Source organism: Pogoniulus pusillus, chromosome 1 (genome assembly GCF_015220805.1).
Source record: "Pogoniulus pusillus isolate bPogPus1 chromosome 1, bPogPus1.pri, whole genome shotgun sequence".
Lineage (NCBI taxonomy): Eukaryota > Metazoa > Chordata > Aves > Piciformes > Lybiidae > Pogoniulus > Pogoniulus pusillus.
Window position 1 is genome coordinate 28,738,538 of NC_087264.1, and position 26,579 is coordinate 28,765,116.

At 43.0% G+C, this 26,579-nt stretch overlaps 1 protein-coding gene across 3 annotated transcripts in view; it reads right to left on the bottom strand.

Annotated features, from left to right (window-relative positions):
• The window catches only part of LOC135176854 (cytosolic phospholipase A2 epsilon-like), a 34,779-nt gene extending 13,401 nt beyond the window's left edge, over positions 1-21,378 (bottom strand). For all 3 annotated transcript variants that reach the window (XM_064146277.1, XM_064146268.1, XM_064146258.1), the window contains exons 1-5: positions 21,196-21,378; positions 18,791-18,863; positions 3,465-3,601; positions 1,256-1,387; positions 179-219 (exon numbers count right to left, since the gene is read on the bottom strand). In XM_064146277.1, coding sequence (XP_064002347.1) covers positions 179-219; positions 1,256-1,387; positions 3,465-3,601; positions 18,791-18,863; positions 21,196-21,222 — 410 coding nt within the window. In that variant the 5' untranslated portion in view covers positions 21,223-21,378. The remainder of the gene's footprint in view (positions 1-178; positions 220-1,255; positions 1,388-3,464; positions 3,602-18,790; positions 18,864-21,195) is intronic.
• Positions 21,379-26,579: the final 5,201 nt, after the last annotated feature.

The window sequence follows — 26,579 nt, forward strand, 5'->3', positions numbered from 1 at the left end:
CTTACTGTCCTTCTCTACCTCTTCCAGCAGATAAACAAATTGGTAGATATTGAACACAGTGTTTTAGCCAATATACAGATAACTTGATGAACGCTAGCTATGGCTGTGATGCTGTGAAGCTAGCACACGCTTAACTGCTTCCTTTTACAAAGGACAGTTCTTTGGGGGTTTTACTCACATGCTCTCCAATGCAAACTCAGCCTCCAGTATCTCTTTTGTCTGTAAAAGATTAATTCATTATAAGCATTTTGATTCATTTAATTCCTCTTTTGCTATAGTTGTCAATTATTAGTCTGGCTCCTGAAGCAGCCCTTGAAATCAAATTTCCTGCCTGTGATAGGGTATGCTTGCATAAGTGAAATCAGTCAAGTTAAAGTGATTTTTGGAAGCATTCCCTTTCCTTCATCAACTGTCAGTCTCCAGGCTGACTGCACTTGCCCATTCTGTGGTGAGGCAGAAGTTAAATGGTGACATAGGCAACCCCCAGTTGCAGCAATAGCTGCTGGCTTAAAACTGTCTAAAACCTTGCTTTGTTCTGGGTAACGTTGACATCCACGATATTGCTGGATAACAAAAGGCATTTTAAATTCTTCTGATCAAAAGAACTCCTATAACATGGGCAATGACCAGTCACCAGACAAGTTAATATAGACTGCCTGATGGTATCACTGTAGAGCTGAACACTAGTATGTAACCTATAGAAGATCTGTAAGAGTAACTAAATGGAACAGCCAGATCCCATGCTGAAGTCATCATGGATGTATTCATGCACATTGAAGTAATGAGACAGTTACAGTAATTCTCTCTCAGTTGGTTTTAGCACCTCAACGTGGACCTCTGTGTTATATTCAAGTATACAGAAAAGAATTATGGGGCATTGTATCAGTTTTTAAGTGCTTGTATCAGAGAGTATCCCCAAATACACAAGTGCTGGCCCCAGGTAAAGAAATTTTAGCAGAGAAACTTTATGCAACAGAGATAAAGTCTCTTATTTCAAACAAAAGCTATTTGAGCAACAGAGTCAAAATAGTGATTAGTATCATAAAAGCCCAATTTGATTTGAGGAGCTGGTAAACATCTTCAGGATTATGTTGAATGTAGGAAGGTAAACCTTGTCCAACTTCTGCAACTTATATTAAGTGCAAGCCAATGAGAGAGAACCCCTCCCACCTACAAATGTTTTCCAAGAAGTTATCAAAGAGGGAATATCAGAAATGTATTTCTTTCCTGTGGCCAAGGCAGTTTTATTCCTCACCTTTGAATTTAGCTGAAAAGTCAAGTGAACAGTTTCTCCAAGCTGGATTTTAGCAACGTCAAAGAGAACAGTGAAGAGAAGCTCGTCTTTAGTGACTTCATTTTCATCGTAGACTTTGAGCTCGAGAATATTCTGTGGACAGAGGCACAGGATTAGGAACATCTGTATTTTGAGACCTTATGAAGGTACAAGATTATGTGCTCAGCATGTTAAGGAAGACAGAGAAAGCATGGGGAGAAGTGAAGGAGCATGCACAGCCTTTTCATCCACACAGAGCTGAAGCAAGATGCTCTGAATGTAACACAGTTGGGTTTGGTGGTGATTTTCCTCACTAGAGTAATTTAAATGGCAAAGCCTAGAAGAAGCACTGAATATGTAGCTCCCATACTGAAAACCACATTTCACCTCTAATTTCATTTGAGGTCACCATTTTTCTCTGAATTGTAGGAAACCATCTAGTGGTGCTATTGATGGAGGGGGGGAAATAAAAAGCAGTGATTAAACCATGTTGAGGAAGCACCATGTAACTACTGTGTGGTTGCATAACTATATCCTGTAAATTGTTAACCAGAGGAGGAGCACGAACAGGGTGCTGGCTGGCTAATGAGTTTCTCTGGCTGAATGTGTAGGGGTCTCTGAGCAGTTCACTATTTCTATATGCTCCTGACAGAGGATATGAGGGTAGCATTGCTGGGAGCCAGGCACTGAGCAGAGTCAACCCTCAGTGCTGCTGTGTCACCAGCTCCAGGCAGTGTGGCTCTCCTGGAACTAGGGGAGTGCTGCCCACAATGCCAGCACAGGAAGTCCTCCCTCACAAATTATTTTTGTCAGACATTTATCAGAACAGATGCTTTTCAATAAACATTTCTGTTCCAATGGGAACAAGCCCAACATACCCAGAAGAGTTTCTCCTCTTCCACAGTGACAGTGTGATATACAATTTTGCTAAGCTCTGGATCCCTTATTTTAGGAAGATGAATACCTCAATGATACATAAGACAGGCAAGGGGAAAAAAAGTCACCAGACCAGCAGACTTTGTCTCCACTCAGAGAGCAATGAGCTCAGCAACTGCAGTGTATGCACAGAAACTTCTGAGAGCTTTAGCCTGGTCTGTTGAGGCCAGGCAGTATGCCTGAAAGCTTTCGTTGTCCCAGATCCCCAGGATACATTCTGTGGAACCCCTGCTGAAGCCACAGTAACCACCACCACACTGCTGTTCCCACACATGGAAAATTATTTGGGCTAATGTCTTTGCTGCTGCAAACTTACTGCACATTAAAGGTCATGTCTGCCTCTTCTGCTGGTTTAAGGCTAATTGGAATATTTTAATGAAAGAAATTAGATCATTGGTTGTGGAAGGAAAATAATGGTGAAGTCTGTATCACTCATTGTCTGGAAGGGAGTTTGGATTTCTGTATTATTTCTAATTTGTATATAATTGCAAATACTTGTAAATATATTGTGTGTATGTGCTTGTGCATTTTGCTGTGCTGTAAATACAGCTTCCTTTTACTTCCAAGTCATCTGAGCTACTCTGGTAAACTTCAATAGTGTGTGTGTGGGGGAAAGTTCCTACCCACCATACCTAAATGCTATTCTGTGAAGAACTAGTTCAAGCAGCTTCCTGTGGCCATGATATTTTACTTGGCTTTCATTGATCTTCACAGACTTTTGGATTCTAATGTTGGTGATATGTTTTAGAGGGAGCAGACAGTGGGACTTGTAAATCTTCTTAAGCTCTAACATTATCATCATAGTAAAAGCTCAGCTGGTCTTCTTTTGCAAATTTTAACTACTGCTTTGTGGGTTTGGGGGTTTTTTTGTTTGTTTGTTGTTTTTTTTCAGGTAGTTACAAAGGAAGATTAAAAAGTACAACAAAATGATACCTCCCTACTTATCTCATACATGTCTTTCATGCTGTTCTGTTCATTCTGAAATTCTCACCTTACTCTTGGGAAGTAGTCATTTTAAAGGTAAAGGGGGGGGGGGGAAAGGAGAATAGTGAAAACTGACAGAACAGCATATGAATATTTGTGAATTACCTTGGCTATGTTTTATATATCAGAAAATCAAAGTTTTTTTGCTGCTGCAAATCCCCTTTATCCATAGCCTAGTCATCTCTCATACATACTTATTTTTATAGCATCCTCCATATCAATCACACAATGAGCTCTCTGCCCCAAAAGAAAAAAGAACTCTGCATCTTACTTTTACTTGGCTCTGGATCCTGAAGCAAAAGGTTTCATTCCAAACTGGATCTTTGCAGTTCTTGACAGTTTTGGTCCGGACAGTCGCAGGGGAAGCAGTGGGCAAGGACAGGCTTACATAGCAATCAGTTTGACTCACTGTATTTGAGAAGAGATATTGTAACTAACAAATTACCATAAATAGCTTAGAGCATATCCTTATGGCCTTGTGCAGAGAGAGATACAGTTTCTACTTTCTTGTACATCATTGTATTCAGCAGCACTCACTACTATTTGTTTCCTCCTGCAGGTGGGAACTCTAATCGTTAGTAGAGATTCAAAGAAGCTGTTGCAATAATGACAACTGGTAAGAAAAAAATAACAAAACCCATCCTTGGTATGTCCTGTTTGTTACAAATCAACAGATTTCTGTGAGAGAAGAAAAACGTTGAAAGGCTTTCCTGGCTATTTCAGGGAGGGTGGAGTAGATGATCTGTAAGGTCCCTTCCAAACTAAGGCATTCTGCAATTCCATGATTTTAAGAGAATCTTTTTAAAGGGTAAAAGACTTACTGAACTCCTTGAGCATTTAGACAAACATCTATTTTTGTTCTTCACTCTTGAAAAGTGAATGGAAGAGCTAAAGAGAGTCTGGATTCAAAGGATCTTCATTCTCTTGTTTGCTGCCCCTACCACAGCTGTAACTGGTCCTTGTAATGAGCCACGTGTCTTCCCCAGCACCTGATCACATCCCTTCAACACCAACAAATCAGCAAAAACTAATTGAAACTTTGAGCCTTGATACTAAAGAAACCACTGATTTCTGAGAAAGACATTAATGTAACACAAGTCTGCACAGTTAGCTACAAGTATGGCACTGAATCCCCATAATACATGGAAGCTGCTTTAGGGTGGGCTCCCAGAAACTGCCACCAGGCTCAAGCTGAGGCAAACAGCTATGCTTGGCATTGTTGTAGGGAATTGGCGAGTTGTGTCTTGGGCATTGCCAGAATTTCAGGTGAGAGGCAGGTTGGGTACATTTATGCCTGTGCAACTAACTTTCCTTCAGAGTGCTAATCCCATGTGCATAGAGGTTATCGTTGGTTAGGCTTCTGACACTGATAAGAGGATGATGGGGTTTTAGCAGGGAGCAGACACCCACCACTGCTTCCAAGGGCATAGAAGAGTTGATGTTTTACAAACCTATGGTAGGAAACTGAGACTCTGAAAATACAGTGAAGAAAAATGGGACTTACTCTCTCTGCAGTGTTGTTCATCCCTTTTTGCCAGTCCCATTTGGAGCAAAACTGCCTTCTATCAGTCCTGCAGGCTCTTTGCACCTATTTTTTGGCAACTGACATTTACTTGGTCTGCTGGGCAACTATAGCTGTCTCTATTGTTTCCACCTCTAAGAACTTGTTTTGTAATGACAGTAACAGTGAGATTTGGGTGTAACAGGGAATTTGGTACAGTGCTGAGAGGCAGCATGACTAAGTGGGTAAACCTGCTGGAAAAGGTCTCATGATATGTTGGCTACTGTCCCATCTCTGCTCCAAGGTGCTAAGTCACTCTGAGCAATTGCTTCGATTTAAATTTATCTTGCTTCTCTATCTGCATTATCACTGTCAATAAAGCAGTGATAACAATCCTTCCCTCTTTTGTAATCTGCTTTGACATCCCATGATTAAAAAGCATTGTATCAGAAACAGCTACTGTTATTAATATTTCTACATAATCCACAAGAAGAGGCTGCCTTATCACTAATTACCTTATTCTTTCTGTACCAGCCTCTTGGTTCCTGTTCCACACTTTCTTTTTAAAGTTGTGGTAACAAATAGGTGTTGCGCAAAGAAATTTGCACAACCAGGTTATGTTATGATTTATCTTTCAAGTCTTCAGATAGATACTGTCTGAACATGAAACCTCTTCCAGTTTTCCTGCATGCATTTGATAGTTTCCCCTTTAATGTACATAACAGGGAAGAAATTAACATGAGAAAAGCAGATGTCTACAGTTCTTGTAAGTAATATGAGGATATTTTTAGATTGATTACTGCTACTTTAAAATGCAGAATCTGTGCAACGTACCTGTAGATAGCTATTTCCCAGTAGAAGTGATTAAAAAATTCTTTAGCTCACCCCCCAACAAGCTTTTCCACAATTTTCCCATTGAATTTTAACATTTGAAAAAGACAATACTAGCTTTGCATAGTTACTAATACCACAGAAGCAGATAAGAGAATTCTTGTTTGTTTAGCAAGTATATCTGGCAATTATGGACTACTAATAATGTATGTTTCAGCAAATCTGTTAATTTATGGTCTGGGATACCTGTGGGCTGCACATACTAGCCATGAACCCCAACTTAGAGGGCAGAAAAGTCAGTATTTTCAGGGTATCAAATAAATCACTAGACTTGTCACTTATAATTGTATCTAGACGGAGCTGTAGTAGTTGTTTTGTTCTTCATCATCTAAACACAACAGAGCTATAGCCAACTTCAGAAGGTATTCCAGTCTTTAGCAGGGCTGTCCATACATCTTATTAAGATAAGAATTCAAACAAAGCCCCAACACTTGATGATCCACATGTAGCACCATCTCAGTTAGCAACCAGGAAGGCCTCAATCTCAGTGTAAAACAAGCATGCAGATAGACAGAGATAGCTGAATCTGAAAACAAGAAATTACTGCTAGGCCACTGCATAAAGAAGAGCAACTTATGCCCCCAAACTATAATTTTGCAGGACTTATATGATAACATATTGTATAGGGTTAACACTCCTGGGGGAGTGACCCTAGGGTCAGGTTCAGGGTCACTCCCCCAGGAGTGTTAACCCTATACACATATGTATAAAACACAGATTTACATAGATGTTGGACCAGATCCCAAATGCACAATGTTAAATGTAAGTGCAGGTGACAAGATTCGGCACTGAGATCTTTACATGCAATCCCAGCCCTGGACAGAGACAAGGGAGTGTTCAGTATCTTTCATGCTGTAGTTCTATTCCACTCTCTTCTTCCTTCCACTGTAAAAAGTTTTAATCAGCAACTAAAATTAAGCATGTCCATACTGAATAGAATTGACTTGGACAGCCTGGCCTGTAAGAAAGGGCTGAATCATAGAATCATAGAATCAACCAGGTTGGAAGAGACCTCCAAGATCATCCAGGCCAACCTAGCACCCAGCCCTAGCCAGTCAACTAGACCATGGCACTAAGTGCCTCATCCAGGCTTTTCTTGAAGACCCCCAGGGACGGTGCCTCCACCACCTCCCTGGGCAGCCCATTCCAATGGGGAATCACTCTCTCTGTGAAGAACTTCTTCCTAACATCCAGCCTATACCTACCCTGGCACAACTTGAGACTGTGTCCCCTTGTTCTATTGCTGGTTGCCTGGGAGAAGAGGCCACCCCCCACCTGGCTACAAAACAACAACAAAAAAGACTGCTAAATAACATGGTCAGTTCTGTTAATGTCCAAGGTGGCAAATGGTCTGTGTCTTTGTGTGACCAGAAGAAAATAAACAAAGACTAAGAAAATTGATCCAGCTCTAAGAGAGTTAACTCTAGAGATTTTATAAATCATCTAGGCAGCTAATTTCAGAGGGCATTGATACCCAGACATGTATTGAAGAGTGACAGATAAGGTAAACTTGATCCTGCTTCAGGAAAAGATGGCCAGCCCAGGTGAACTTAAAAGGTGTCACCCAGAATTGCTGCCACATGATTCCCGTGTTTATGCTGGAAGGCAATAAACAGGATAATCATGTCACGTCAATTATATTCCATGGAAACCAACTAACCGGTCTCTCTGCCAGCTTGACTGTCTGGGAAGGAAGTGATAGGACATCCTTATATTGTACACCAGCCCAAGAGACTGGTTCCCAGATATCTGGGCACTGCCTTCAAAACACCTCCAAATCTTCTTTGACACGTATAAATTAAAACTGTAATTTCATTGGGAAAGTTGCCATCTTTTCTCTCTGAAGACTACATTCTCCAAGTAACAAGGCCTGAATCTATACCTAGAGCCTCCATGTGCTGTCAAATGGAAGCAACACAGTGCAATGCAAAGAAGCCCACAGAAAGCTGTGTTACAACTTCTCCCACCCATTCAAACTTTTCCATGAAGCAACAGGGGATAAATGGTATTTCCTGAGTGGCACTTTGGGTATGTGTAGCTGCTCTTGCAGGATGTGTGTGGCATCCTTATACGTGCTCTCTTTTGGCAGAGGAAACAGCCTCGAGTCTGTAAATGTCATTTTGTGAATTAAATTTTGTGCCTACAGGGCACAACGCAGAGGTAAAGATTACAGTTTTGTTATTTGGGTTTATTTGTTAAGGAGAGCTCATTCAGCCTGGATTAGAAGCTTGGATTGCAGCAACAGCTCATCTTGACATAAATTCTCTGACTTGGATGTGTTACAAACATGCACTCTGCTCCTGGCAGCCTCCTCTTCACATTTTACACATCTTCTCTACAAAAGTGTCACCAGCAGTTTCTTTCACACCGGAGGAAGCTACAGGTTAACACATAGCCTCCAGACTATCTTTTACCAGAAAACTACAACTAATCCTATTTTCACAGTGAAATTAAGTGAGCTCATCTTCTGGCTGGAGTCCTCCCAGACTTTCAAATGTAGTCTACAACTTTCCTGTGAAAGAATGAATTAAAGCATTAAGAATTGATATATCTGACTAACAAGGAATATTTATACCTAAGACCCTTGTTGTCTAGTTTTCACTGTTGAACTGGAATAGAATCCTTTAAAAGGAGATCATCAAGATTGTCCTGAACCAATGGAAAATGATTAATACCTTTGCCATGCAGGCATTCAGAAATATTCATATGTACAACGCAGCCACCAGCAGCAACATTTGTCAGTGAATCTTACTTTTAACTTCCCTGGCTACTTCTGAAGGACTGCATCACTGGCCCCCATTGAGGACACAGTCATACAAAGTGTCCAAGAGAAAAGCCATAGCCTCATGTGGACACCGTCATGTGGCTTTTCAGCAACGTGGGCTATCACAGGCACGTTAAACAATTGGTTTCCCAGGTAATAACAAATCACACCTGGGTTCTTGGCCCTTATCTACAAACTCCTCCACGTCCTCAAATCAGCTAAAAGTTTGCCTGAAGCTCCTCTCTGGAGATCACTGATAAAGGTCCTCAAGCCCTGTGATCTTTCCTGTGGGTAAAACTTTCCCTGACACTGCTCTGAGCATTCACAATAAACCTTCACAAGGCCTAGGACATAGTATAGCCCTTATCACATTATGCATTTAGATTACAGCTTGCCTCAGCACCACTGATATAGATGTGTGTAAAAGAACAGTGAGAGAGTACAGGTGCATAAAGTAAAAGAGGTCTCTGCTTAGGGGGTATGTGAAAGAGTGGAATACTGATGACAGGCATCAGACATGCTGCTTAATGCATATCTGGGTGAACTACATGTCCTGCTATCTTAGAATCTGGAATCATTTTGTTTGATGCCCATAACTCACATACCTCCTAAGCAAAGACATATTTTGCTTTGTGCATCTGTGCTCAGATCAAGCCCAACCATTATCTAACTGCACCAAGTCTGGAGTTAAACCGTGTCCTTTAGAACCATATCTATGCATCTTTTAAACACCTCCAGAGATAGTGATTCAAGCACCCACCTGAGGAATCTGTTCCAGTTTTTTACTACCTTTTCAGTGAAGAATTTTCTTCTAAAATCCAATTTATCACATTTTATCACATGTTACTAGCCAGAAGATACCAACACCCACTTTGCTACAAATTCCTTTTAGATAGCTGTAAAGAGTGATAAGGTCACCTACCTTCTCTCCAAACTAAACAGTCAAGAACAGGTCACTCAAGACCTCATCCAACCTGGCCTTGAACATCTCCTGGGAGGCAGCAGCCACAACCTTCCCGGGCAACATATGCCAGTGTCTCACCACCCTCACTGTAAAGAACTTCTTCCTAACATCTAGTTTAAATCTCCCCTTTTCCAGTTTAAACCCATTACTTCCCATCCTGTCATTACAAGATCTTGTAAATGGTCCCTCCCAAGCCCTCCTGTAGGCCCCTTCAGATACTGGAAGGCTACTATAAAGCCTCCTCAAAGCCTTCTCTTCTCCAGGCAGAACAGCCCCAACTTTAGTAGCCTGTCCTCATAACAGAGCTGCTCCAACCCTATGATCATCTTCATGGCCCTCCTCTGGATTCACTCCAGCAGTTCAATGTCCTTCTTGTGTCTGAGGCTCCAGAATTGTGCACAGTACTCCAGCTGGGGTCTGAAGAGAGCAAAGGGGGAGAATCCCCTTCCTTGCCCTGTGGCCAGAAGCTGGCCTCACTTCTCTTGATGAAGCCCAGGACACAGTTGCTGTCTGGGCTGCACACTGCTGGCTCATATTGAGTTTTTCATCAGCCTGGACCCCCAGGTCCTTTTCCTCAGGGCTGCTCTCCAGCCATTCACCACGCAGCCTGGATTTGTGCTTGGGATTGTGCTGACCCAGGTACAGGACCTTACACTTGGCCTTGTTGAATGTCATGAAATTGGCCTGTGCCCACCTCTGCAGCCTGTCCAGGTCCCTCTGGATGGATCCCTTCCCTCTAGCAAGTTGACTGTGCCACACAGCTTGGTGCTGTCTACAAGCTTGCTGAGGGTGCACTCCCTTCCTCTATCCATACCCCTGACAGAGGTGTTAAACAGTGCTGGCAAGCAGAACCTGCCCTTCATGAACCCATGCTGATCACCTGGGCCTCATCATCTCGTTGCCCTGCACATGCTGCATAAGGGCACTCCATGACCCTCCCCATCACCAAGGCCAAACTGACAGGTGTCTAGTTCCCTAATCCTCCTTTCAGCCCTTTCAGCCCTTCTTGCAGGTGGGCATCACATTTGCCAATTTCCAGTTCTCTGGGCTTCCTTGATTATCCAGGAGTGCTGACAAAGATTGGAAAGTGATTTGGTGACCACACTTGATCATGATGAAACCAGGACAAAACTAGCACAAATTCTGCAAGGTTTATAACACGGTATAAGAAAATCTACTGGAAATCAATAAACAGAAATGCACTCAAATGTCTTTTTCAAAGTAAAATACCAAAGACAAGAAGTTGTACCTTCTTTTCATCAAAAGAATACCTCAAAAATCCTGAAGCAACTTCTACAATAAGTAAATGTCTTTAAGAATCTTTGTTTTGTTTATGAACTTCTTTGAATGTCCAAATAACATCAAATATTACTGTGAACACAAATCTGCTCATATTCAATTTGTGGTTAGTGTTCAGTGTCAAGTGAGGTATACCTTGGTCTTAAAGTCCACACATAGTTAAGCAACTGTCAAGAGTAAATTATGATTCTTATCAAGGATGATCAAAAACACCAAGGCACAATAACTTTTAAGAAGGTGTTGGAGGCTGTAAGCGTGGGAAAAGGCAATCCTACTTTCCTAAGCAATAAGCAAGTGTTACACAGCTCAGCCCAAGCAAATTTGTAAATATAGAAAGCCTCTTCAGAAGTCAAAGCACACAGCTGCTGAGAGCTGAAGATGCTTACACAGAATGGGAAGGAAATGCATGCTAATCTTGTACTATCTGTGCTGTTCATTACCACATCGTTTCATGAAACATGTCTCAGCTCTTGCAAAAATATCTATCTGGGTCTGCTGGAACTTTCTGAGTGCAAATTAGGAAGTTCAATCCCAAGCAGTCTCCCACTGCCTTTTAAATCAACAAGCCAAATGGTGGAGGAGAGGTGAATCACTGCACAGATCTGCGTCCTCTCAAGGCACTGTGTGGTTCTACGTTGCTACCATTGTCACCTATTCATTCCAGCTTCTTCTCTCCACCCAAGTTTCTCCCATGTTTATTTCCATTGCCTCCACCCTTTTCAAACCTGTTTAAAAACAGGATTTGGCATTTTAAAGGAATATTAAACACTTCAGAATCTTTTTCAATCACTGGTTAGCTGGAAGCCTCCTCTAAACAAGAGAATAATCAAATCTGTTAGGAACATGCCGTACTATCGCAAAAGGTTTCAAAGACCACTCCGGGGCTGGTACCATATTAGAGCATGGTAGTTGCTCTCATCGTTGTCTTTGAGACAGAGTTGAGCCTAGCATCTACCTAAGGCTGTTTACACTTTTTACCAGCCCTTCAGTCCACAATTAGTTCATCCTCATAATGCCCCTGTGAAGCTCTCAATGTCTTTACTGAGGTTTGTACTTTAAAGACGACAAACAAAGGTTTTGAGCAAATTCATCTTCTCCAAGGTTGCACCAAGAATCTGAATGAAGTTAAGGGGAACATCACACTCAATGCCTTTAACTTTCAAAGCAGTTTTCTGTACTAGCACACAAAAGCCAGCACAGCCACAGGATGAAGAATCCATTGATACCTAGCAGTAGAGAGGCAACGTTTTCCATAGTTGTAAGGAGGTGCCTTGACCAAAAACTCTAAGCAAGTAACATATTAATAAGCTCCTTGTCCATTTTAGTGGCAGCTTGCTTACACTGATTTCAAGGCAGAGGAGGCTTTTTGTCCTCACACTTTTTACCATGTATGCAATACAACTGCATACAACACAACATAAACCATGCTCTGTGTATTACACTTCATCATGGCCATCAAGGACCTGAGAAAGGGGGAAATGTGGAAATGATCTTTTAGACTAGAGAATACTAAATAGATAACCTGAGGGGACTTTTGCATGTGTTTAGATGATAACAGTGAAGTGAGGAAGGGTGGAATTAGACTTGGATAGCATGAGTAGATGAAACTAAAATAAAGATTGAATAGAAAGGATCCCCAGTTGTGAAGAACTGCAGCTGCAAAGATGATTCACATAATCCTCACTGAGATTATACATTCAAATTATTAACTGTAGTGATGACTATGTCATTACAAACAGCAGTCAGGACCTAAGCTCCATTTTGGAAGGTAGCTTTCTGGTTATACAAACAGATATCACTCTGATCAGCTTGCAATTACGGTAAGAGAAGCCCCACTTCAGGTTATGATATCACAGGGAGGAGCTTCTAGTAATTAACATTTGCTTTTATACCTGTTCATCTCAATTTCTTAACCAGTTAGGAAATGCTTGTTTACAGGCCTTGTTGCAACTTGGCATCTATCCACATAACCAGTCCTGTGTCCCTGTGCAGATTTCTACTGCCAAGCACTCACCTCGAGCTGATTCTAGGATTCATCTCCATTAAAACAAAGACAGCTTGTCTGAGCAAGCAGCAGCATGAGGGGCTTAGACAAAATGCCCAGAAGAGACACCAATGCTGTTTACCACAGGATTTCTCTCAAGTGTGGTGAAGGTCACCAACCACAGTCATTTTGACAGGGAAGCAATGTTACCATGAACTGATTGATACCCGCCTGAACTTGAGCCAGCAGTGTGCCCAGGTGGCCAAGAGCGACAGTGGCATCCTGGCCTGCATCAGGAATGGTGTGGTCAGCAGGAGCAGGGAGGTCATTCTGCCCCTGTACTCTGCATTGCTTAGACCACACCTTGAGTACTGTGTTCAGTTCTGGGCCCCCCAGTTTAGGAGGGACATTGAAATGCTTGAGCGTGTCCAGAGAAGGGCAACGAGGCTGGTGAGAGGCCTCGAGCACAGCCCTATGAGGAGAGGCTGAGGGAGCTGGGATTGTTTAGCCTGGAGAAGAGGAGGCTCAGGGGTGACCTTATTGCTGTCTACAACTACCTGAGGGGTGGTTGTGGCCAGGGGGAGGTTGCTCTCTTCTCTCAGGTGGCCAGCACCAGAACGGGAGGACACAGCCTCAGGCTGCGCCAGGGGAAATTTAGGCTTGAGGTGAGGAGAAAGTTCTTCACTGAGAGAGTCATTGGACACTGGAATGGGCTGCCCGGGGAGGTGGTGGAGTTGCCGTCCCTGGAGCTGTTCAAGGCAAGGTTGGACGTGGCACTTGGTGCCATGGTCTAGCCTTGAGCTCTGTGGTAAAGGGTTGGACTTGATGATCTGTGAGGTCTTTTCCAACCTTGTTGATACTGTGATACTGTAACTGGGTGTGCCATTTGTTCTGCTCAGCCCTCATGCCAGTGCTACTCAGAGATAAAGGTAAAAAGTAGTATGTACAGCACTCTGCTTGCCTTCAGTCAGTCCTTTCACATACAGTCACTTCCTTTGGTGAAGGTGGCAATGGAAGTGATTCCATGGTGGTGATGGTATTCCACAAGATTTAGGTGATAAGAGGGAAAGCATCAGTGATATTGCTTTCCAGCTTTTAAAATCAAGGGGCACTGTATTGGGAGTCGATGATGAACTTACATAGCAACAAGGCTTCTGTTTACTAAGGACCAGATTCAACAAGAGAGTTAAACACAAGCCTAAGGTTTTATCCAATGGCATGCTGACTGAGATCAGCTTGTCATATTAAATGAAAAAAAAAAAAAAAAGACTAGCTATAGGCCATTCCAGGGAAAACTTTCTGGAGCCTCAGACTTTGCTAAATACAAGGTAGGGTAAGCCAAATTTTTTAAAGATATTTTTTGCCTCCTGAAGGGGATATTTCTGTGATATACATATGTGTAGAAGACGTTACTTTATACCTCACTTGTAGCCTATGAAACAAACAGATTCCTCTGCCATAGGCATCAGACATGCAGTGTAGAAGGGATTTATTTTCCCTCCTGGAAGATCAGTGAACGCTGCCACCGAGAACAGGGCCACGCTAAACCAGCTTTGCCAGCTGTGCAAGGCAGCTTGTGACCTGCACTGACTGCAGGGACAGCCTCTGGGAGCAGCAAGCGCTGGGTGTGCTCCCATGGGACCATGCACAGCAAAGGCTGACACACTGCCATGTGGAAAACAAGATCTACTTGGGAAAATGTACACAGCACAGGTCTAATTTTTGTTATAATTTGCACACAAGGGATGAAATTCAGTGGTACCTGACCAGCAGAGAAGTCTCCCCAGAAAGAAACACCCCCATGCTTAAATGGTGAAAATACAGACCCTTGAATAACAGGTGGCTTCAAGGGGCCTTCAAGCCTTCTATGAGTAAATGAGAGGGATGTACTTGAAGATGAAAGCTATGCCCTCTTCCAGTGGTCTTGGCTGGTGGACCAGCCCTTGGAAAACAAGACTATTGCAACAACGAATCTCTTCCCACACATGGGAAGCCTTCTGAGAAGCTGGCAGGGAAATCATTGAATGGCAGAAAAAGTTTAAAGCCTTTCAGCAGTGAAGGCAAAACTGATTTCTGCCACTACAAGGATAAGACATTGGGATTACAGCAAAGACTTTTGTGACATGGAAACCAAGATCTGGACAAAGACTGTTGTTGATAAGAGAGGTAGGTTCAAGAGCAAACTGGAGATGCTGCTACATTCATAGAAAAAAAATGTGTTTTGCCTGGAAATTTACTAGTTCTTGACCAAAGTCTGGGAGAGCACATCCTGCAAAGCAGGCTATATACTTACACTCTTCTCTCGTACTTCCCCCCACCCAGTGGTGCCTTTCACCACTCTCAAATATGGGGCAGGAGAGAGACCTTTGGTCTGATTCAGAACACTAACTACTCTACTCCCATGCAGGGATTATGGAGAGCCTGGACACCTCAGCTTCTGACTCCTTCTCCTGCTGCCAACAACTCCCTATTTCAGTAGCCCTGATGGATAATCAATGTTCAGACCATGAGCAATTCTCTCTAAAACATAATTCTATTCAAAATTTTCCCACACCATCCTATACAGTTGCAGAGAAATAGCACCATCCAGGCAGTGAATCCACAGTTTGTAGAAATTATGGGCGTATTTATAAAGGTCTGGAAAGCCACAAAGCTTTCATAGTTTTAGAGCAAGAGAGAGTTGTTGTCATTTAACTGTTCACAATAAGGTTTCTGCCATTTTCATTACAAATACAAGGGGTCAGTTGTCTTTGTGGAAGAGTTGACCCTAACTGATAGACAGGAAAGGCTTTTCAGGTCAGCCTGGAAAAGTTTAGCTTTTCTCAAGTAGGTATTTCTGTTGCCCATGCAAGACAAAAAAAGAGAAAAACAGAAATCATAGAACTATCAGGGCTGGAAAGGACCTCAAAGATCATCTAGCTCCAGCCCCCCTGCTATGGCCAAGGACACCTCACACTAGATCAGGTTGCTCTGAGCCACATCCAGTCTGCCCTTAAAAACTTCCAAATGTCCATAAGTATTCCATTAACAATGTATGTATACATAGACCTCCTTAAAGAGCTACATTCTGAACAGGACCTGATGTTTTCCCTACAAGGAAGCAAACCATTCTGATAGATGAGTAAGCCTTATTCCTACCAGGCTTCAATACACAGTAACAGCCTAATGCTTCTTGCTATGCTCACACCATGTACAAATACAACCTTTTGTCTGGCACAAAGGCAAAATGTCAGGAGATCACGATTATAGGTAATTGCCACAGCTATCCTGCTATAAAAATCCAAGCCTATATATTATCTGACATGTGCAAGATCTAAGGCAGGAGCACTGTGGTTTGTGGGTAGCAGTCGCTCTGCCAAGGAAGATGTTCGTAGCTGCACAGTGCCATAGCTGAACAACAGCAAAGTGTACTCATCTTTGCCAGGCAGCCTTCCAAACACCACAGCTTGGTTTAATCAGACACTGACCCCTGCAAAGCACCAGTGGCTCTTTGCATTTTGAATTACCTCTGTGCCATCTTACAATTCTCTTTCCTTGTCTCTGCCTCTCTCAACAAATTGAAGTTGTACAGAAATAGTGATTAAAACAAATAAATGTGAGTGGGACATAAATTCTTTTCTTAAGGTATCTTTTGAGTCAGTATACTGCAAAGGCTTGCAACTCTTTGAATAAATACATTCTTTTCTTAAAGTATCTTTTGATTCAATGTACTGCAAATGCTTGCAACTCTTTGAATAAATACATTAAGACCAAAAAGTCACTTTGGAGCAAAAACCTGTATGTCAGTAGATATTTACTTTCATGTAGATGTAACTAATTATCCTTGTTTTCTTCTTCAATCATCTTTGCCACATTCAAGCAACTGTATTCCTCTGCAATGCAATACATAGATTAGGATGCCTCAATTCATTTTCAAGTCTGTACTTGTCTCACTGCTCATAAATGCACTTCAGTCTAAACCACTATGAACTTTGCTGTTGTGCTAATTTGAAGCTAGCTAGAATGTTTTGGTGAGAAGAATTAGATTACAGGCTGTGAAAGACAAACAAGGGTGATGTCTACTTCACTCATAGGCTAGCTGAGAGGTATAAGAACAAGAATCCAAACATAAATAAGGCACTTATACTTCGGAGCTCTGGGCTGCATTTCTCTCTCTAGCCTCTCTGCCATCTCTCTGGTTAATCCACTTTGCTTCCTAACCCCCTGGCTGAACCTCCATTCTTCCTTGGGACTGGGGTAAGGTTGAGAGGGGTAGTGGGAAGGTTGAAGGGCAGTTGAGAGCCCCTCCTGGGGACTCAGGTTTCTGGGAGGGGAGTTGTGTTTCTGTATTACCTTTTACCTTGTATATTTCTGTATATAACTGTATATCCTGTAAATACCTGCTTGTATATTTTGCTAAGCTGTAAATAACAAGCTTCATTCAAATTTCCAGAGCCAGCTGAGTCTAGTCTGGGTGACTTCCAAAGAGTGGGGGGGCAGAGAACACCCAAACCACTACAGCTGTATATGCCGACAGCTCTCTCTTCTGTGGCCGTTTTTTAATGGATGACTTTGGACATCTTCCTCTGAGGATCTCTCTCATTGTTTAGGTTAAAGTCTCGCTGCACAGTATTTTTCTCAAGAATGGAAGGGCCACCATGTAAAGGTTCCTACTATAGTCTCACAGTGGTTTTCTAACTCAATTTAATGCTTTTGAACACAGTCCCATTTCTTGTGATATGTACCACACGGCACATGTGATCCACTAACACAACTGAGAGCTTCCAGAGAGCATACAGGTACAGTGCACACAAAATGTCACTGGCCCTTGCCTGTGCCACAGTTAACTTGCTTCTGATTCTCAGAGGGATAACAAAATGTGGTGCTGTATTGCACAATAAAGAAAATCAACCCTGGCATCTGGAGCTGCTTCTTCTGGCCCTAGCCAGTGGACACCTTCCTCTTCATAGTTTCATACCTGCCAACAGCCAGCCAAATATCTGCTCAACATAAAGATACAGGATAAAGATCAACACAAGATAAAAAACTAAGATAAATAACTTCAGATTTCCAAAAGTTCTGGGATCCTTAAGAATTAATAACATTTGGGAGTGACAACCTTTACAATGGTAAGAAGGGAAGAAATATCCCTGATTTTGAGACCAAAGGAGGATATTTGCTTACTAGCTCTATAAGTGGCTATCTACGTGCCGTTGGCTATCAGTCCAATTTAGGCATTCACTTGGGCTGGTACCATTTATGTCAGAAAACTGCTCATCCAAGATCAAAATGAGAAAGAGAGAACCAAAACATCCTTTATTCTTCTCTGAAGATGTGCTGCTATCAGGAAAAGGCAACATTCCTATGCTAGGTTCAACAGCAAAAGAGCCAGGACAGTATTCTTCATGGAGGCAAATACTCTAGATAAGCTCACTTGGTTTTACTTAACATGCAAAGGTTGCTGGCCACTTCCTTTCCCTTTATCCCTACCTTGCTCTTTCTCTTTAAGGCAAATATTTTAATTGACCTCTAGGTCACTTTCTCCTACTTGAATAACTGCTGAGAATTTCCTCTCTTCCACTTCCATTCCATCAACTCCCCAGAAACATTTCAATGACACTGCTTCTGTCTTGAAAGTCAGCTACTTCAAGTACAATCCAGCAAACATTTGACCAAAAAAAAAAAAAAAAAAGGCAGTTTGATAATAAGATTTTCTTTTTTGTTTGTTTTGTTCCAGGCAAACAGAAGTTCCAAGGTGCCTGTGAGTCTTTCTGTTGTTTGCAAAAACCAGAGAGGTACAGAAGATACTAGCAAAGATCCCATGTTACCCCACAGGCTCCGGCAGCCACACAACTTCACTGTTGGCATTTCTGTCAAGAAGCAAAGGTGTAACCTGCATCTCAGTGCTTCAAAAACCACAACTGAGAATTAACAGCTGACTTGGTTCAACAGAACTGACTCTGGTAGCAGTTAAAACACAGTGCAGTACACCACTGTAGACCTTTTATATTTCCACTAATAGTAACATTCTGTAAACAAAAAAAGATATTGTTTAGACAGAGCTGCATTCTAAGAATAGCCCAAATTCAAACATGCATTTATTTTTGAAACTATGGTGATGCTTCATACACAGGCACAAGTTACACTACTTGTTTACATCCTCTGCTTTCAGAGCTGAACTCCTGGGGATTGCAAGGAAAGGCTGTCATACTCACAGAGGTCTGCCTTCCTCAGATTTCTCATTCCTATTATTTTCACAGACAGTGAGCAGCATGGGCATTCTTCACTCTGCCAAAAAATAACAGTCATTAGCTGCATTAATATTAAACTGTTTATGCTTCATAAAACATTCCATAAATGTGTGTTGCAATTTCCAAGGCTGGGCAGCAAAATTGAGTGATGAACTACTTACAGTGCTTTGACTCTTACAGCCATATCTATGTAGAGTGAAGTAAATAGGCAGAAAAGCTGGGCAGCAAGATTAGGTGATGAACTACTTACACTGCTTTGAAACTTAAAGCCATATCTATGTAGAGTGAAGTAAATAGGCAGAAAAGCTGGGCAGCAAGATTAGGTGATGAACTACTTACACTGCTTTGAAACTTAAAGCTATATCTATGTAGAGTGAAGTAAATAGGCAGAAAAGCTGGGCAGCAAGATTAGGTGATGAACTACTTACACTGCTTTGAAACTTAAAACCATATCTATGTAGAGTGAAAAAGAGGCAAAAAAAGATAAAAGATTCCTGTGTATATATGTCATTGATGGGGAAAAGAAGGGCAGCCAAAAGGATAACACAGTAAATGGTTTAAAATAAAGTTAGTATTTATATTATATGACAGGGTGGTTTATTTTAGAAGAAAGTTTGGTTAACAAGCTGGAAAAATAAGCTAGCAAAGCATTTCTGCTAAACAGCTGTAGGCAAAGACAAAATTAGTTTCTTTCCCTTGAGCAGCTGAAATTTCACACAGAAAGCAGGTGTTTTCTTCAGATAAATTTATTCAGCAAAAAAAATCCAACTTCCCATTTAAAATCCTTTTCAGAAACATTTCCCACAAGTGATGAGAAGCAAATGCACGAAAGACTGTGAGGTGCTCAACTACTGTGGTCAGGAAAAGGACAATCGAGGGGATAGAAAGAACTGCTGGGAAAGAGAAACGAAGGTGTAACCACAATGCTGTAGATGTTAACTTCCTAGCTATGTTGAAAAGCAACATGATCCCAGAAGAAAATAAAACAATTCAAGTATGGCACCACCAGCACAAACACAGCAGAACATGCACAAAAATAAATAGCTTGGACAGAGATGTTAATCAAATTTCCCTACCCAAATTGGATACTGGGTATTTACAAAAAGGATCATTAGCTGAAGTGTCAAGCACAGATGAAAGACAAACTAGGCACAACTCAAAGTATTAATTCTTGCAGATTTTAATACCTGAAACTTCAGCTGTTGCTTCACTGGAAGTTATTACCTAATCCCTCTCTCGCTTTCTGTCAGTAAAATGACTCCATTAAATCCCCTTAGGGGGGTTATGTCATTCTTCTTTGTTTTATAGTTAGAAACTGACCCAGCTAAGAAGTTGGGTGCAAACTCCCTTATCACTCTTGAATTATCATAAACTGACCTTTGGTCCATATTTTATGTCTCACTCCAAAACATAAGGGCATGTTTTAATGTCTTCTTTTGAATTCAGTTTCTTGATAGCATAATTCTCCTGACCTGCAGTCACTAAAAAGCCTCTAGCTTTTGTTATGTGGCTATTTCAATGGTTAAGGGCAAAGGGAAGAATAGAGAGGACAGTTCCACTTCTTGCTTTGTACACATACTTTTCACATAATGATTATTGCCAGATTCAGTTCATTCTCCTCTCAAAAAGATCTGCAGTGTTTCTTTACCCTGTTTAGTTAGTAGACATTTATGGGGTTTAGTTCTTAATCCCTAGAGACTCAATGATTAAATAACTCATTCTCAAACAACAGATTAATTTCAGAGCAGAGAAGAGGACAGAGTACATTGACTCCCTAGAGCCCAAAAGGCAGTTTTAAGGCTTTTCCTCCTGGTTATGTCTTAACAAAAAAAATGTAATAACAAAAACCATTTTCAACTACTGTGAGCTAAGGCAGATCGATATTTGCTTGGGTGCCAGTCATGTGCAAATAACAAATTATAACCACCTTTGTCTCTACAAATAATCGTTGTCTTCAGTCAGTGACCTTCCTGCATACACCACTAGCAGGTGGCTGCTAACACAAATAGCTGGCCAAGGCATATGGCTATACTCACAGCTGGTAGATGTTGTGTTATGGAAGGATCTGAGCTTACATAATGATTGCATCAAACCACTGTTTCTGCTCAAATCCACAGCAAGCTGTTGTTAGGTACCTCAGACTGCTTCCCATCGTCCAAGTACATTATGCCCTGTGGCTGAACTTCCCTCCACTACCAAAAGTACTTCCACAGGGCAGCCAATATCAACAAAGCTATCACCAATCCTGAAGTTAATAAGTAAATACACACATGAATTTAGACCAACAGGTCCCAAGTCCTCTTCTAGGCACTGGAATCCCAGTCACAAACCCACTTCATGCCATCTGGGATGAATTTGTGCACTCTTACCTCATGAACACTCCAGTATGATCCCATCCTGCTCCCAGCTGCATACAAGTCAGTACAGATACCACTTCACTGTTAGAGGCAGCAGCTGGCAGTGACTCACAAAGTACCTCTGCAAACTTTAAGAGGCACCTGCTGAGGAACAAACGGCTTATCCATGCCCCACCTTCCTCATTGCATGAAAGGGAAAGCATGAAGAGAGAAGGGGAGGGGATTTGCTGAGTTTATTTGATAGCTAAACACCATACATATGTGTTGGGGAAAGACTGTTCACACCAAGGTGCTAAGAGTTATTAGTAATTGAAGATAAGGGAGTGATAAGGCACCACACTTAAGCAAGATACTTATGACCTGGCAGCCTAAGCAATGCACAAATCAGGGAAGAAGCAGCCACCTGTAGGCTGGAGGAAAACAGAGTTCTACAGCACCCCAATAAGCAAGCAGAAGCATTGTGGATGAAATCACTTTAAAAGACCTTCTGTTTCAACATTTGTTTTGCTTTTCTTGAAGGTAGGGGGGTTGAGTTACTTCCTGGTAGATGTTTCTCCAGATTCATTCACATACTGGTCAAGTGGATTTTTCTGCTTTCAGAAACCTTCCACAAACACAAAACACCTGAGTAAATCAAGACAGAATCAAATTCTTCTCCAAATTAGGTCGTACATTGATTCATCTTAAATGCTAGCAGCTAAGTATTTTAAACACGATGCAGTGTCATCAAATAATGATGTAAAAATGACATCCAACTGCAGCAGCAGATATCACAGAATCACAGAATATCAGGGTCTGGAAGGGACCTCAAAAGCTCATCCAGTCCAAGCTCCCTGCCAGAGTAGGATCACCTATACCAGATCACACAGGAACACATCCAGGTAGGTCTCAAATATCTCTGGAGAGGGAGACTCCACAACTCCCCTGGGCAGCCTGTTCCAGTGTTCTGTCACTCTCACAGGGAAAAAAATCCTCCCCATGTTTATATGAAACTTCCTATGCCTCAGCTTCCACCCATTGCCCCTTCTCCTGTCATTGGGCATCACTGAACAGAGCCTGGCTCCATCCTCCTGACACTCACATTTACATATTGATAAACATTGATGAGGTCACCTCTCAGTCTCCTCCAAGCTAGAGTCCCAGCTGCCTCAGGCTCCTCTCATAAGAGAGATGTTCTGTTCCCTTAATCATCTTTATGGCTCTGTGCTGGACTTCCTCAAGCAGTTCTCTGTCCCTCTTGAACTTGAGGGCCCAGAACCGGACACAGTACTCCAGATGCAGCCTCACCTGGGCAGAGTAGAGGGGCAGGAGACCCTCTCTCAACTTACCAGGCACACCCCATCTAATATACCTCAGAATGGCATTATCCCTCCTGGCCATAAGAGCATATTGCTGCCTCATGGTTAATCTCCCATCTACTAGGACCCCCAGATCCTTTTTCCCTTCACTGCCTTCTAACAAGTCAGTTTCCAACCTATACTGATCCCTAGCGCTGTTCTTTCCCAGGCACAAGACTCTACACTTGCCCTTGTTGAACTTCATTCAATTTCTTCCTGCCCAGCCCTCCAGCCTGACCAAGTCTCACTGAATGGCAGCACAGCCTTTTGGTGTGGCAGCCACTCCACCCAGTTTGGTGTCATCAGCAAACCTGCTGATAGTGCTCTCTGTGCCCTCATCTGTGTTACTGATGAATGCATCAAACAGAACTGGTCTCTGTGGGACCTCAGTAGACACAGGCCTCCAATTAGATTCCATCCCATTGACCACAACTCTCTGACTTCTTTCCTTCAACCAGTTCCCAATCCACCTCACTGCCTGATCAGCCAGACCACACTGCCTCAGTTTAGCCAGAAGGATGCTGTGGGAGACAGCGTCAAATACATCACTGAAACCAAAATTAACCACATCCACTTTACCATCATCAATCCACCTGGTTATGTCCTCATAAAAGGTTTATCAGGTTGGTCAAACATAGCTTCCTCTTGGTAAAACCATGGTGACTGCTCCTAATGACCCCCTTGTCCTTGATATGCCTAAGGATAGCATCAAGGATAAGTTTCTCCATTAGCTTTCCCAAGATGGAGATGAGGCTGACTGGTCTGTAGTTACCTGTGTCCTCCTTCTTACCCTTTTTGAATATTGGAATGATACCTCCCCTCCTCCAGTCTCCAGGCACCTCTCCACCTTGCCTTCTCTATGTCCTCTATCACCAGGGCACCCACCTCATTCAGCAGAGGGCCTACATTGCCTCTAATAGTAGCTTTTCCTGCAATGTGTTTGAAGAAGCCCTTTCTGTTATTCTTGACCTCACTTGCAAGGTTGAGTTCCAACAAGGCCTTAGCCTTCCTAGTTGTTTCCCTACATCCTCAGACAACAGCCCTACACTCTCCCTAGGTGGCCACCCCTTCCTTCCTTCTGTAGACTCTCTTCTTCCACTTCAGTGTGCTTAGCAGTTCCTTACTTAACCATGCAGGTCTCCTGGCTACCTTTCTCAATTTCTTACTTCCAGGAATGCACTAATCTCGACCTTGGAAGAAGAGGTCACAGGATCACAGGGTGTTAGGAGTTGGAAGGGACCCAAGAAGATCATTGAGTCCAACCCCCCTGCCAGAGCAGGACAATACAATCTAACACAGATCACAGAGGAACACATCCAGACAGGCCTTGAAAGTCTCCAGAAGAGGAGACTCCACAGCCTCTCTGGGGAGCCTGTGCCCCTTACAGCAAAGAAGTTCCCCCTTGTGTTGAGGCAGAACCTCTTTTGCTACAACTTACACCCATTGCTCCTTGTCCTATCACAGGGAGCAAGTGAGCAGAGCCTGTCCCCCCCTCCTGGCCAGCCTGCAGATACTTACAAACATTTACCAAATCCCCTCTATGGCTTCTCTTCTCCAGACTAAAAAGACACTCAGGGCCACTCTGCCTTCTAGTACCCTACTCCATGAGATTTCACCCAGCAATTGCTTGAAAAGACCAAAGCTGGCCCTCCTGAAATGCAGGGTCGCAGTCCTGTTCCTACCAGACATGGTCATGAACTCCACCATCGCATGATCACTGAGGCCAACCTTCAACCTTCACTGCTTCAACCAGACATTCCTTGTTGGTGAGGATCAGATCCAGCAGTGCTCCCCTCCCAGTTGGCTCCTCCACCATTTGCATCAAGAAGCTATCCTTGTTGCACTGGAGGAACCTCCTGGTCTGTGGCTGGCTGAGAAGCCCTTCCAGCAAATATCTGGCTAAACTCCTCCCTGCAGCTGCCTGTAGAAGGCCTCAGCAACTTCCTGACCCCCACCAGGGGCTCTGTGACAGACACCCACAACGGTATCGCCTGCGCTATCCCGTCCCTTAGTTCAGACCTGCAAGCTCTCAACTCGTCCCTCATCACTCCTAGACAGAGCTCAGGACATGCTAGCTGCTTCCTCACATAAAGAGTGTGCTAGTTTGAAGCAGGCTAGAATGTTTTGGTGAGAGAAAGTAGATAATTGGCTATGAAAGGAAAACATTGGTTGTGTCTCCTTCCCTCACAGTCTCGCTGAGAGGTATGGGAACAAGAAAGCAAACATTAGATAACACTTTTCACCATCTCACTCTGCTTCTGGCTTCGAACTGAGCCACAGCTCCCTAACCTCACTGCCACTAACCTTGCTCCTTAGCCTCTTGGCTGAACCTCTTTTTCTTCTTAGGATTTGGGGTAAGGTTGAGAGGGGCAGGGGGAAGGTGCAGGGGTGGTTGAGAGCCCCTCCTGGGGACTCAGGTTTCTGGGAGGGGAGTTGTGCTTCTGTATTACTTTTACTTTGTATATTTCTGTATGTAACTGTGTATATTGTAAATATCTGTTTGTATATTGTGCTGCTGTAAATAAATAGCTTCATTTATATTCCCAGAGCCCAGCTGAGTTAGCTGGGGTTCTTTCTAAAGTGTGGGGGGGCAGGTAACAGCCAAACCACCGCAAAGAGCAACTCCACCACCTTGCCTTGCTGACTTGTCCTGCCTAAGAAGGACATAGCCACCCATGGCCACCTTCCAGGGATGGGAGCTGTCCCACCAGTTGTCTGTAATTGCCACCAGGTCGTAACCCCAAGACCACACAAGGATTTCTAACTCCTCCTGTTTATGCCCCATGCTGCATGCATTGGTGTGTAAACATTTCAGGGATGGAGTACATAGTTTTCAGCCTCGAAGAGGGCGTAGACCTTCTGGTTATCTAAGATGTCAACACCCTGCTCCTCAAGTGCTGGGCTATTACACCCAGGATTCTCACTGACATGGCCAGCTACATCCCCGTGCCCCGTCCTAGCTAGTTTAAAGCCTTGTCAGTGAGTCCAGCTAATTCATATGCAATGATTCTTTTCCCCTTAGAGGACAGATGAACTCCATCTGCCACCATGAGACCCAGTGCCAAAAAAACTTCCCTGTGGTCAAAACCCCCAAAGTTCTGTTGGTGGCACCAACCTCTAAGCCATGCATTAATCACGTGGATTTTGTTCCCTTCCTTCAATATCTCTTCCTGTCACTGGAGGGATAGAGGAAAACACTACATGTGCTCCCAAGCCCTTAAGTAATCTCCCCAAAGCCCTGAAGCCATTTTTAATTGGTTTTGTATTCCTACCCATTGCCTCCTGACTCCCAGTCTGAGTAACCAGCAGTGGGCAATAGTCTGATAGCCGCACCAGGCCAGGAAGTCTCTTATGAATGTCCCTAACCTGTGCCCCAGCAAGCAGCACACCTCCCTGTGGGATGGATCTAGCCTGCAAGTTGGACCCTCAGTTCCCCTGAAAAGGGAATCTCCTACTACTACCACCTTTCATTTTTTTCCTGCTTACACTAGTCCTAAGCCGTGGGACTGGCTGACAGATTGGACTTGATGATCTATGAGGTCTCTTCCAACCTTGATGATACTGTGATACTGTTGAGCAGCTGCATGCATGAGTGTTCATCTATAGCCTCATTCATCTGGGCCTCTGTTACAAAGGCTCCTACCTGTTGCATGTGGGCAACTGGGAAGATTGGGAGGAGACTCACCTGCCTCTCCTGCCTCACCGGAGAGGGACCTGTTGGCTTTCCTCCCCTTCTCTTATATCCCTTTCTCTCTCCAGGTGACAAGAGGGCATAGGATCACCTGCTTCTTGTTTCACCACTACCTACTGTCCCTTGCTCACACTTGGCCTTGTTGAACTTCAAGGTTTGAAGAGATGCCACCCATGGAGAACTTCACAGGCTTGAGCAATGGGCCCGCGCAGATCTCCTGAAGTGCAGCGAGGCCAGCTGCAAGGTCCTGTCACAACACAACTGCTTTTAGGGGGAATGCAATATTTGGAGATGAAGAGGCCTTTTGCTTGTGACAGATGATTGTATTAAGAAACAAATCTAATAAAAAAAATCCCCAAACAAATCAG